Source organism: Naegleria lovaniensis (assembly GCF_003324165.1).
Source record: "Naegleria lovaniensis strain ATCC 30569 chromosome Unknown tig001, whole genome shotgun sequence".
Classification (NCBI taxonomy): domain Eukaryota; phylum Heterolobosea; class Eutetramitea; order Acrasida; family Naegleriidae; genus Naegleria; species Naegleria lovaniensis.
In genome coordinates, this window is record NW_025407823.1 from 616,927 (window position 1) to 629,949 (window position 13,023).

The window sequence follows — 13,023 nt, forward strand, 5'->3', positions numbered from 1 at the left end:
AATGAATGGAGTTAATGAACCAGTGATCTCGTTCAACCCGAACCGAATTAGACAAGAAAACGGCAGAGTAAAAAAATAGATATTTTTTAGGCTCCTTTTTGAACAAAAGCCATCATATGAAAGATGCCTAGCGTCATGGTTAATGGACATTACACTTGATGTTATCATTTAAAAAGTAATATATTGGGTCGTTAGGAATTACGGTTCATGTTGATGAAATGGAAATTGATGATGGAGCAATGTCTAGACAATTTCGAGAACTGATCATTTCCACTAGGATCCATTTTCAAATGACGAAATGGTTTTTCTCAAAATGATCATACGAAAGCAACAAAAAATTGGGTCAGATGCTTTCTCATTCCATTTCAGCTTCAACCGTTGTGCAAACAAGCATCTCGGATGTGTCCTTGTTGAGCATGCCAAGAGAGGGGTCTTCTACTGAGCTTTTAAATATCAGTGAAGAGCGAGATGTTATGAAAGAGGTAAACGAGTTTGCTCAAGATGAACATCAGGTGAGAATTAATGATTGGAACTGGAATTCCAAACAAACTAAAAAGGGGTATCTTGGATTTAAAGTGAAGAGATTTCCTTCCAACACTGTAAAAACAACGAAGGTTTGTGTTTCAGTGAAATTATTTGCATCTATGTATGGGTTGTTGACATGAAATTTAACATACAGTACACTTGGTGGAATTTTCCAGTGTTAAATCTATTTCATCAATGTAGAAGGTTTGTATTTCATGACCACTTGATTGCTCAAAAAACACAAGAGTCGGAACCATTTATTTCGTTTTCCAGATGATTATTTCTCTGATTCCGGGTGTGGTCACGATACCAGTCCCTCTCATCATTCTTCCTGTAATTTTTATCATCTCTGTGAATATGATACGAGAAGGAGGAGAGGACTTTCTTCGCTACCTAAATGATCGCAGGGTGAATTTTCGTCACACCTATGCGTTGAGAGAAGGAATATTTTGTAAAATACATACTTGTGACGTCAAGGTTGGTGACATTGTAAAAGTGGAGCAAGACGATATATTACCTGCAGATATTCTTTTAGTAGGCTCAAGTCAAGAAGATTCAAGCTGTAAAATTGAGACCGCCAACCTCGATGGAGAGTCTTCGTTAAAGTCTAGATATTCTCCCAAGTGGTCACAGGTTTACAATTCGATAGAATCTCTTTTAAATTTGAAAGGCCAGATCAAGTGTCAAAAACCTAATGAACACTTGTACAAATTCAGCGGAGCCATTTACTTAGAGAATGAAAAACAAGAGATTCCATTATCGCATCTTAATTTACTGTTGAAGGGATGCAAATTGAAAACAGAATGGATATTTGGTCTCGTTGTTTACACAGGAGAAGATACGAAGGCAATGAAAAATATGAACAAATCGATCGTGAAATTCAGTTATGTCAACAAAATGCTGAACGTTACGGTTGGCATTATGTTTGGCGTGCAAATTTCATTTTGCTTGGCCTACACGATTGCTAAAACATATCTAGAGTTTTCAAATCCATATTATTATCTAGGTACACCAAAGTCTGGAAGCGAAAGTATTGCCGTAGTTGCCATCATGTCATTTCTCACGTATATCATTAGTTTTGCTCACTTTATTCCAGTGTCATTACTTGTCTCTTTTGAATTGGTAAAGGCCCTACACGCTTGGTTTATTTCAATGGACAATGAAATGGCTATTGTTGAACGGTCTAACGATTCCAATGTGGAAAGTATCAACAAGGAAAATGCAGATTCAAAATTTATTTCCTCTATTGCCATTTCTAGCGATTTGAACTGTGACCTCTCTAAAATCGACATGATATTTTCAGATAAGACCGGAACATTGACCGAAAATTTGATGGTGTTCAAAAAGGCTGCCATAGGAAGGGATTTGCAAGTATTTTGTGATAGTAATAATGAAAAAGGAAGCTTAGGGGAAACGATAGAGTCTTTTAAAAACCACATCCCAATCTGTCAGGAAAAACCACTCGATTACACTGATAATGGACTCACTGAAAGGCCCCCTATGACTGAAGAACAATTCTTCTTCTCAATTATGACGTTACTAACTATGTCTTTATGTCATAATGTTTCTGTTAGACCTGTCAAACATACTCGTGACAATGGAGAGAAAACACATGAAGTTACTTTCGAAGGCGAGAGTGTGGATGAAGTGGCACTTGTATTGGGAGCCTTGAATAACCAATTTTCTCTTGTTTTCATGTCAGACAAGAAAACTGTGTTAAAAGTATTCAATAAGGAATATTCTTTTGAAAGATTATCAGAGATACCATTTACTCCAGAACGAAAGAGAATGACGACGGTATTCAAAATTTCGCAGGAGTTCCTTAAAGACTTTCCAATATTCGAGAGAATTTGCATTGGCCAATGTGAAGAAGATATTTGTGCTGACAATGATGGCGTCATTGCTTGTTTCACCAAAGGAGCAGATTCTTTTTTATATCCACTTCTTGAACAGGCCAATAGACAGCCAATTCAGTCGAACATTGATGAACAGTCATCAACTTTTGCAAGCGAAGGCCTTCGAACCTTGCTGCTGTGCTATAAGCTCTTGTCTAAGGAGACATTCCAAGAATGGAATATAAGATATAATGCAGCAAAATCTTTAGTTCTAGATACCGCTAGAAAACAAGCAATGGACAAGTGTGAAAAAGACCTTGAAAAAGATTTGATATTTGTGGGATGCACTGCAATTGAGGACATTTTACAAGATGAAGTTCCATCCACCATAAAATTCTTTATGGATTCTGGTATTCAAATTTGGATGCTTACAGGTGATAAACGAGAGACTGCGGTCAAGACGGCAGGAATGGCAGGTATGCTGAACGAGAATTCCGTGACATTCACTCTTGACGGAGACAATGGGCTGATTTCCGGGAGCGAAGTGTGTGCAAAGGTTATATCCGAATATTTGGCAGAAATAGCAAAACTATCGCAACATCAAACCAAGAATGTGACGTTAGTATTGGATGGGAAAGCGTTTTCACATTGTTTAGACGAACCACTTGCTCTTTTCAAAGAGCTAATCAAGAAGTGCACTAATGTCATTTTTTGCCGATCAACACCAAAACAAAAATCGCAACTAGTCACTTTTGCACGAAGAGAATTGAAAAAGAGAGTTCTCGCAATTGGTGATGGAGCAAATGATGGTACGTATTGTTTTTTTGGCTAACAGTGGTAACATTTGTTGTAGTTCCAATGATTCAAAAAGCAAATGTAGGCGTTGGAGTTATTGGCAAAGAAGGAAATCAAGCCAAGATGTCTTCAGACTTTGCAGTTCCTAAATTTCGAATGTTAAAACGATTAATTGCAGTTCATGGAAGATACTCTTTGAAGAGAATTGCAACTTTCATCAATTACTACATTTACATGAATTTAGGAATTGTTTTTATTCAGGTCCTATATTCATTCTTTACAAGATTTTCAGGACAAGCACTCACTGAAGATTTTGTTGTAATTTTTACGACGCTGTTTTTTCAACAACTTAATCCTCTAAGTTTTGGATTATTTGAAAAAGATATTTCCGAGAGTTATTTACAAGATTCAAAAGTTGGACCAAAACTACTGTCATCTCTAAGAAAGGAAAATGTATTTAACCTTTATACATTTGTGAAATGGATAGGAGGAGGAATTATTCATGTCATTATCATTTTTTTCGTGTGCATATATGGAACAGAGCGAAGCATTTTGACAAATGGCAAAGATGATGGGCTTTGGATGAAGACAGTTCTTGTCAACTCGTGTAGTTTCATGGTTATGAATTTGAAATGTTATCTTGAATTTGAGTATGTGACACCATTTCACCATTTCGCAATGGCCTTTTCCTTTGCGACATTTTATGGATTTAATTTGTTGTATGCGGCAGCTGAAACTGCTCCGCTCTATAACATTTGGTACTCGTGTGCTCAATCACCAGTATTTTGGTTTACCCATTTACTGTGTCTAGTTTCAACATTGGGTATCGATTTCACACTCCATCACCTCAAAGAGCTATTCTTTCCAGATTATTATCAACAATTGAAGCGTAAATGAGTGTTGTATCTTTATGGACAAAATGAATTAAATTATGCGATTATTTTCTTTGGCCACCATGAATGTTCCTCCTCAAAAACAAAATTATGATGAATTTTTGCATTCATACGAATAATTCTTTGTAATATGTGGCTCAAATAAATTAGTGTGAAATATTACTTTGTCTTGTTTGCTCTTAAATCTCTAGCGATGAGTTCCCTCTTATGATCCATTCTCAAAACCAATGTACCAATTAATACAGGGAAAATTAATTGAACTACAATAAGCAAAATAACAACATGACTCTTAGCCCATCGGTAAACCGAGAGAAAACTCAGCCAAGAAAATCTCTCCGACTGAGACAAGCCATCCAATCCTCGCAGCCACCCAATGAACAACTCAAATAAGACTGATAATAATAACCACCAAATGCCGATCAAAAACATATTTCGCTTCCTCTCAAAGGAAAACACCTGATGGGATGTATTGGCTTCCTCTTGTTTTAAAGCTTGATTTTTAAATTTCCTCTTTTGTACAAAAAAGTAATAAATGATCATCAAATTGATGAGAATGAAAGAAATGGTAGCAAAGATATGAGACCATAATTCACCTGCCAGAGGCTCATACACATTACTACGGAGAAAACTGTTCGACACCGATAAAATTAGGAAAGCTAGCCAAAATACGCTTGAATGAAACAGCAACAATGATGTCTGCATTTTTTCTTTTGTTGGAATGTTCCTTCCAATTCCTTTCACATTTTCAAAACATCCCTTTATTCATTGACCAAGTCAAAGCCAACCAATGTCGATGGACGGTCCAGGTTTCCATAATGACCTTGGAAAGATCAATCCAAAAAGTTCAACCACAACAACACCCAAAAAATTCGTTACACAGCAAAGTGCGCTTTTTTAAATTTTGAAAAAAATGTCTTTTGGCAATCAAACCAAAGAACGGCCAGTGACTTCCTTGCGATTTTATGTTCCTCTTCAACCTATTGATTTTGAGTCTTATGAGGATCCGAGAGCGAGTGCTTTTCAAACATGTGTTGTTAATTTTGAGGAATTGATGGCCAAAACAAAGAAAGTGCTTGGTATAAAAAAGAAAAAACCCAATAATGACAAGAAAGTGATTGATGATAGTGAAGATGAAGTAGCATTGTCAGGATCGGAACTATCAAAAGGAGGAGCTGTAGAAAATGCGGATCAAACAAACGGAGCAGCAGACTCTACAATGAAATCGCTACAGCCAAAATTGAAACCAAACGAAGCTGATGGAGAAGATATTACTAAACAACGAACCATTGACGATGATAGTGAAGAAGAAGTAGTATTTGCAACAGAGGACTCTAGCACTGAGGATGAAGATGCAGTTGAAAAGACAAGGAAAAGGCTCAAAAAGAACACCCTTCTTGAAGAGAAACTAAAACAAGTATCATTTGGTGATGAGGAAGGAAGAAGAAGAATTGCTGAGGATTTAGATTGGTTAGATGATTCAGGAGCACCATTCTCCAAGTTGAATTCTGTTATTCACAGCATTACACAGAGAGAAAGAATGCTTAAAAATCAGTTGACAATGCATGAACAGACGAGAAAAACCAGCTCTGAATCTAGCAAGAAGAAAAAACCTGAAAAAGAACGAAAAAAACGTGACGATGAATACGACAGTGACGATTCATGGATTGATGACACTGAGTATGACTTGATGACAGACATTCCAATGCTACCTCCATCAGAATATCAAGCAACAGCACCAAGTTTTACTCTCAAAAAGAAAGGAGACAAAAAGAAAATTGAAGACGAGGAGGAGGATAGCTCTGACGACTCTGGTGGTGAAGAATCTCTATCAGAAGACGACTCCGCAACCAAAAAATTCCCTGAAGATATTGAAAAAGCTATCCAAGAATTACAAGATTTAGCCACAGAAAAAGGTTTTGATAATACAAAAACATACAAAACAATACCAATAGAGCTTAATGAGGGCCTTAAAAAGTTGGCCATGGAAAGAATGAAGTATTACAAGAAAGGTGTTCCCAACACATTGCTGAGACGGTTGCAAAAGATACCGCCGCTTAATTTTGGGCCAAAAACGATTAAGGAGAGAATGAAAGCACTGATTCAGGAATATGAAGCTGGTCAACATCCTGTTGAGATACAAACATTGAAGGATAGGCTAAAAAAGAGTTTATTCAAGGATATGAATGAATGTTTAGAAAGAAAGGGCCAAAAAGGGGAGGCACTTTCTTATTCAGCCGAGAATTATATTACACTTCGGGAAAAGGTCAGAGATTTAGAAGGGGCTCGATTAATCAATTCACAAGAAACTAACGATTTAATGCGAACAATTATTAGAAAGATTTTGAAACCAAACGGTGAGACAGCGGGCAAGAAAAAAGCCGAGGAAGAAAGTGATAAAAAGAAGGAAGTGGATACCTTCTTGAAGGAATTGAAGTCAATATGGCCTACAAAAACAGATTTGATGAAAAAGGTTAGATCTTTATGCCCCGAGCTGGAACCACCAAAACCAGCCGCATCATCTTCATCATCAACAACAACAACAACGTCCACTTCTGCTGCAACAAGCTCGTCGAAACCCTCTTCTGACACAACAGAACCTTCTAAAGCAGCGTCTAGCGACAAGCAACCAGAGAAAACAAGCGACAAGAAAGAAAAAAAGGAAAAAAAAGAGAAGAAGGAAAAGAAGAAAGAAAAATCAAAGAAGAAAGAAAGCAATGAAGATGAAAAGAAGAGAAAGAAAGATGAAGATGACGATGGTATCACGGCAAGAGTGGCAAGAAAGAAGAAGAAAAAGGAATAGCCAGTTGCTTTTCTCTCTTTATGATTCATGGCCATGATTGTTGCAGAACTTTCCCATTCATGTGTTTGGATAAACTTCCATACAAGGAACAGCTACTACTTTGACACAAAGATCCGTTTTTTGGTGGTTGCAAAGAAGCCTAGCTCAAACTATAAAAAGAACTCTGTAGAACGTTCATGTTCCCAAACAACAAAAAAAAGGTCAATGTCAAACCAAAGCAACAACAGACTGCCAGTTCTACCAAGTAGACTATCATTGGAACAAATGCAAAAGAGATTGGAGCTGGTCAAGAAAGGTCACTCTTTATTGAAACAAAAATCACAAGGACTGACGGACAAATTCCAAGCTACCCTCAAGGAAATCAAGGAATGCAAAGAGAATCTTCCAAACTTATTTAGAACGAGCTTTTTTTCACTTACTGAAGCTAAATATGCTGCTGGAGGAGACATTTCTTTAGCGGTGATGGCGAGTATTAGAAAGAGTGCTTCTAGAGTTCAAGTGAACATGGAGAACGTTTTAGGATGTCAGATCCCACAATTTGAAAAGGAACAACCATGCATTGCTCTCAGCAAACCTGAAGATCGTAACAAAACCAAGAATAGGCCAATCATTTCACGAGGTTGTTTTGAAATTGAAAATTGCAAAAATGTATTTCATCAAACATTGGAAAAGCTTATTGTACTAGCTTCATTACAAAGTAGATTTCTCATCCTTGATAGGACTATCAAAGCAACTAATCGTCGTATGAACGCAATTCAGATGGTTGTTCAACCCAAAATTCAAAATACGATTGCTTATGTACTTGAGGAGCTCGCTGAACAAGAAAGAGAAGAGTTTTGTAGATTGAAAAGGATCAAAACCAAAAAGCTAAAGGATGCCAAACTGAAAGCCAAACTGAAACTGTCACAAAATCATGCCATGGTCAGAAGATAACAATTCTTTTACTTTGCTTTCGAAGAACAAATGTTTAGGTGGCCCTGTGCAATGTCATTAACAATTTTACCGTCTACAGTCTGTTGCATGTTGCTGAAATACTTGGCGAGGCCCTTCTCCGATTGAATCAAAACTCTATTGAGGTTGTCACAACCCAAGTCCATTAATAACACAAAAGTATTTTGTTTCACTTGATCGCTGACTTTTGAAATTTGAGTATCCGTAGAAATAACCTGTCTAAATTCTTCCTGAGTTTCTACCAAATGTTCTGAGACCAAGAAGACTACCCGCTTTTCTTGTCGCGATCTGGGTAATAAACATTTCAATAAATTGGGAATCAATTTTTTAACTCCAATCAAATTCATGCAAATTTTCACTCGTGACTTTTTTGGTTGATATGGAGTTTTCATAATTGGATTTTCAAACCCAATTTTGTCTTTGGTTTGTTGTATAAACTCATGCAATAACTCTTGGCCTTCTGTAAAAAGCTCATTCACTGTGAGGTCCTTATCTTTGATAAACTTCTTCAGCTGGCTAAATTTCTGCATCCTGTCAATAATTAAATTGTAATATGGTGTGAAATCAGTCATTTCATTTTCAACAATATTTTCTAAAATAGCCATTTCTTGTTGATAAACTCCTGTTTGATCATTTTGTTTCTCTGGTTCTTGAGCTGGAATAGCTCCACTCAAATAGTGAATCAGTGGAGGTGTCGGACTCAATGCTCGTTCAATAGCACTCAACAACATGTGCTCAGTATCGTAAAATTTATCAACATCTACGAGTTTATCTCTGTTCGATCTAGAAATAATAATAATAGCTGGTCGACCTTCTCTAACAACAATATCTTTCAAATAATTAGAGGATCTTCTAATTTCCACATCTGTGGATGGGTGAGATGGTGTCTATAATAAAATTGTTAATTAAAATTTTTCCAACATGATATACTTACACTTGCAGAAGGACAAATTCCAAATAAATTATTCACAGCACAATATGGTCGAACTGATGGAAATTCATATTCGTATCTCAATAGTGACAAGACATAATAAGGAATATTGTCAAGCATGATTAGAACAAGTTTGTTAAGTTTTCGTAACTCTTCGAGAGCTGCATGTGGACCTTCACACCACATATCTAACAAATTAGGACTGTAAAGAGAATTTTGTGGAGCTCGAATTCCATCTGATTCGAATACGAGACCTCTGAAAAACATTTCATCTAAAATTTTTGAAATCCAATCTCTATTTTGCTCCTCATTCGTGAGTTGAGTGTTTTCGTCTTCTTTTGTTGGAATTGGTATTGCTTTTTGATAACAAATTTTCTTTGGTGACACCAATTTAGCAAGCATGTCAAATAAATGACCATATTCAGCATGAGGTAAGAGAGTGTTAATGAGTGGATCTTGTGCTGTGAAAAAATCTTCGTTCACATGAAGAATATATGGAGTATTGTTGAAAATTCGAGTGTTCAATCTTGCTATTTGATCAATAGAGTAAACATCCCATCGTACATGTTTGGGCTTAACGAGTAATTCAGTACGCGTGCAAGTCGTTTTTTCATTCACATAAATTTTCCCCTCTGAATTCATTGTTGTTTCAAATGTTAAATCGCTAAGAGTTCCATCCCAAAAGATTCCTCTCATTTTCTTGTAACAAATTTTGGATTTGCCTCTCTTTGGATCTCCTCTTCGTCCCATAACTGCGATATGTCTTCCACGTGGTAAAGCAAATTTAGTTCCTGTCCAATCGTTGTGAACCCAAATGACATGACCTCCAATGAGATTATAGTATTGGCATGTTGAGATGAAATTTTCTGCATTCAACAATTTTTCAATCTTTGAAATTGTTCTCTTTTTCGATTTTAAGGTCAATTTTAAAAGTTTAGAGCTTTGTAAAATTTTGTGACCAGAATGAGAATCCAAATGCAGAATTGGAAGAGCCATATGTTGTGGAATTAATTTCTCTTGCTTTGCAAGTATCAATGTGCTCAATAGTTGAGTATGGTCATTCACAATTCCCACAAATACTTTCTGAATTGGATTTTCAGTATAGAAAATTCTAACATTTTCCATTTCCTTTTGCATGGCAATACTAAGCTTATCTACTTTTGATGTCTTTATATCTGCTTGTTCATGCTCAAATAACTTGTTGTATCCTTCCTCCAATGGCACTGATCCTAAATGGTGTGAATTTTTTTTGTGCAGCAATTTAAAGAACTCGTCCACACCCCGCAACACGGAATGTTTTTCGAGTTGATATAATTTTCCTTGAATATCACCTGTGACTCCTGCATTGGACATGTCCATGGTTCTATTCACACTTCTATTTCTTGTCATGGTATAGTAAATAAATACAAAAAATGTAAACAATGAAAGAATAAACACAATTCCCAACACAATATAGGATAAATTACAAAGAAATCCACCACTAGAACTTCTCCAATTTCTTCTAAAAACATTGGCTCCACGAATGGGAGGAATTGAAAAATTAATTGGTAAATTGAGCGACGAGGAGGAGGATGACGACGAGTGTGACGAATTGTTTTTTCTGTTAATGGCATTTTGAGAAGGAGAAGAAGAACTTGTAAAAAACGATAATGATGCTTGTTGCTGGTTCGTGTTTGTTTTACCAAGATATGATTTTGTAGAATTTTGATGCATATTCATGATGGATGATTTTCCAAAATTTGAAGAGAAAGGTCCACCCGAACTCGTTGTCGGAGAAGAAGTAGGTGATGGTTGTGAAAATTTGAAAAGTGAAGAAGTAGTCGTAGCAGTAGAACTCTCTCCCGATGATGTCATCATGGTTGGTAATGGTTTGAAGGTTGAAACATACAATGAGTGGTTGGATTGATCAGAACCACTACTACCGCTATGGTCATCATCATCGGATGATGGTTGTTGCTGATGAGAGAGGGTGAGATGTTTGAGTTGACCTCTAATCATTTTTTATGATTGGAATGAGTGGACACGCACGACATCATGATGATAAAAATGATCTCGGAAGAGTGGAGTGACCATGATTGGTCTTTCGGTTCGGTTACCATTCGTCAAGAAGAATCCAGAGAAGAATTAATTTATGAAGCAAAATTATTGGAATTGGCAGAATGTTATGATGGTGTGTTTTTATATTCATTCAAATTATATTTTCAAAAAACAAATACCATGTTAACGGATCCATGAATGTTGTTATATTCGTTCAATTCATCAACTCTAGATATGCGAGTGATTATGAAAAAAATTATTGAACTTGATTCCGAATTATCTACGGAAGAAAGAAACATGTTTTCCATTGCCTATAAAAACGTGATGGGTTCAAAACGTTTATCATGGAGAATCACGAATAGTATCTGTGAGAAATTAACAGACAAGAAGGAATTCCATCAGTTGGAATTAGCACAACTCTATCAACAAAACATTGAGAATGAAATTAAGGAAATTTGTCATGAATTATTTGACTTGTTGGATCGTTATTTAATACCAAGTGCTACACGTAATGATGAAGAAGACGGAGAAGCCATGATATTCTATTACAAAATGAAAGGAGATTATCATCGATATTTGGCAGAAACTAAAAGAGGAGATGAATTTTCATACCACTCTCAACTCGCCTTGGAATCATACAAGAAAGCAATTTCAACAAAGAGCATTCCAGCAAGTCATCCTCTGAGGTTGGGATTAGCTCTCAACCTTTCTGTGTTTTATTATGAGATTATGAACATGCCACATCAAGCATGCAATATTGCAAAAGAAGCGTTTGATGAGGCTCTGAATGAGTTGGATACACTCACAGAAGATTCCTATAAAGACACCACTCTCATCATGCAATTGTTGAGAGATGGCTTAACGCTATGGCCATCGGAAACACAAGAAGAAGAAGAGGCAGATGAGGAATAGGTGGAACTGCATTGACAAGAATGGCCAGGAGAGCTTGTGAAGGTGTTGCTGGCCGCTTCTTCATCCACACCAAGTCATGGCGTTTTCAAGGATTCTCGATTGTCGGAAAAGTGAAACATGACTCCGCTTAAAAAGTGATCATGGTTATTTTCAAAAAATTAACCACAAGATGATTCCTCAGCGCGATATTCGTACGAATAATTCATCATCACCATCATCAACACGAGTGGCCCATTTGTCCAAGAAATTCGACTCTAGTCCAACCCAGAATGAGTCATTCACTGTCACCAATTCGAAGTCTCTCTCCTCAGCTCAGCACAACAACAAACGCCATACAGTTTCCTACTCTTCCAATGTTAATACAGCAAAGAACAAAATTGCTCTCTTTGAAAAACAATCGAGCATACCTCAAGCTTCGACTCAAAAAGCGTCTTCTCCATCTTTTCAAAATCCTCCTCCTGCTTCTGTGAAAAATCATTCAACCATGAAACATGAAGTCCGAAAAACCATCAAGAGCTTTGAAGATTTGCAATCCAATGACAAGTCAACATCTCCTTCTCAACACAACACACGGCATGTGAAACGACATTTTAAACTCCACCATCACTCCCAACACGCTGATTTTAATAAGCGATTCCAAAGGATTCTTCTCAAAATGGAAAGTGACATGAAACAAACAGATTTGTTTAAGGAAGCTTTTGAGCTACATAAGAGAAAGAGTATCATGGTGACTCCTACATATAAGGACATGGCAGAATCCATGTCTTGGACAGACACAGAAGAAAATCGATTACAACAATTATTGAAATTATTGAGAGAGGAAGAAATGAAACAATTAGAACAGTTAGAGAGTATGATCAAACAAGAACGACAATCGATGAGACTGACAACATCTCCATTTTCACAATCCTCACCAAATCTTTCCAAGAATTCTTCGAATGACAATCACACTAACTTGAAAAACATTCACACAGACCTCATATTACAAAAGATTAAACATGAAAAGAAGGAATCGATTGAGCAAACCTTACAACAAGATCAAACCAAAGAGTTGACTACAACCTCGCAATTTCAATTGGTTGGAAAACCACTTAAGGAACGTCCTCTCCCTGAAACTCCAATATTTATGACTTCCTCTCCGTTGTTATCATCGCCTCGAAAAGCATCTCCTCAGAGATCCATTTCAGACATTGAAACTTTAATTGAGGAAAAGAAGAAGAGACTCACAATGAATCCTAATCACGTGGAAGCTCTTTTTGAGTGGTAATTTCAAGCCATTTATGCAAATGAAACTGCAGTAGATATAACTAATCAATGATGAAATAAATATAAAAGCATTCAGTT

The 13,023-nt window shown here is 36.6% G+C and overlaps 6 protein-coding genes across 6 annotated transcripts; 5 read left to right on the forward strand and 1 right to left on the reverse strand.

Moving 5' to 3' along the window:
* Positions 1 to 347: 347 nt before the first annotated feature.
* Positions 348 to 4,052, forward strand: C9374_003842 (uncharacterized protein; the record flags this gene model as incomplete). The annotated part of the gene is made up of 4 exons (XM_044693415.1): positions 348 to 614; positions 680 to 729; positions 771 to 3,169; positions 3,214 to 4,052. 4 exons carry the CDS (start codon positions 348 to 350, stop codon positions 4,050 to 4,052), a joined length of 3,555 nt encoding a protein of 1,184 aa, XP_044555972.1.
* Positions 4,053 to 4,958: 906 nt separating this feature from the next.
* C9374_003843 (uncharacterized protein) lies at positions 4,959 to 6,848 on the forward strand (the record flags this gene model as incomplete). The annotated part of the gene is made up of 1 exon (XM_044693416.1): positions 4,959 to 6,848. One exon carries the CDS (start codon positions 4,959 to 4,961, stop codon positions 6,846 to 6,848), a length of 1,890 nt encoding a protein of 629 aa, XP_044555973.1.
* Positions 6,849 to 7,052: 204 nt separating this feature from the next.
* C9374_003844 (uncharacterized protein) lies at positions 7,053 to 7,781 on the forward strand (the record flags this gene model as incomplete). Its single annotated transcript, XM_044693417.1, has 1 exon — positions 7,053 to 7,781. The coding sequence occupies one exon, from the start codon at positions 7,053 to 7,055 to the stop codon at positions 7,779 to 7,781; it is 729 nt and encodes a 242-aa protein (XP_044555974.1).
* An 8-nt stretch (positions 7,782 to 7,789) lies between these two features.
* Positions 7,790 to 10,728, reverse strand: C9374_003845 (uncharacterized protein; the record flags this gene model as incomplete). Its single annotated transcript, XM_044693418.1, has 2 exons — positions 7,790 to 8,686; positions 8,734 to 10,728. The coding sequence occupies 2 exons, from the start codon at positions 10,726 to 10,728 to the stop codon at positions 7,790 to 7,792; spliced, it is 2,892 nt and encodes a 963-aa protein (XP_044555975.1).
* Positions 10,729 to 10,776: 48 nt separating this feature from the next.
* C9374_003846 (uncharacterized protein) lies at positions 10,777 to 11,679 on the forward strand (the record flags this gene model as incomplete). Its single annotated transcript, XM_044693419.1, has 2 exons — positions 10,777 to 10,900; positions 11,000 to 11,679. The coding sequence occupies 2 exons, from the start codon at positions 10,777 to 10,779 to the stop codon at positions 11,677 to 11,679; spliced, it is 804 nt and encodes a 267-aa protein (XP_044555976.1).
* A 169-nt stretch (positions 11,680 to 11,848) lies between these two features.
* On the forward strand, positions 11,849 to 12,946 carry C9374_003847 (uncharacterized protein; the record flags this gene model as incomplete). Its single annotated transcript, XM_044693420.1, has 1 exon — positions 11,849 to 12,946. One exon carries the CDS (start codon positions 11,849 to 11,851, stop codon positions 12,944 to 12,946), a length of 1,098 nt encoding a protein of 365 aa, XP_044555977.1.
* Between the last annotated feature and the right edge of the window lie 77 nt (positions 12,947 to 13,023).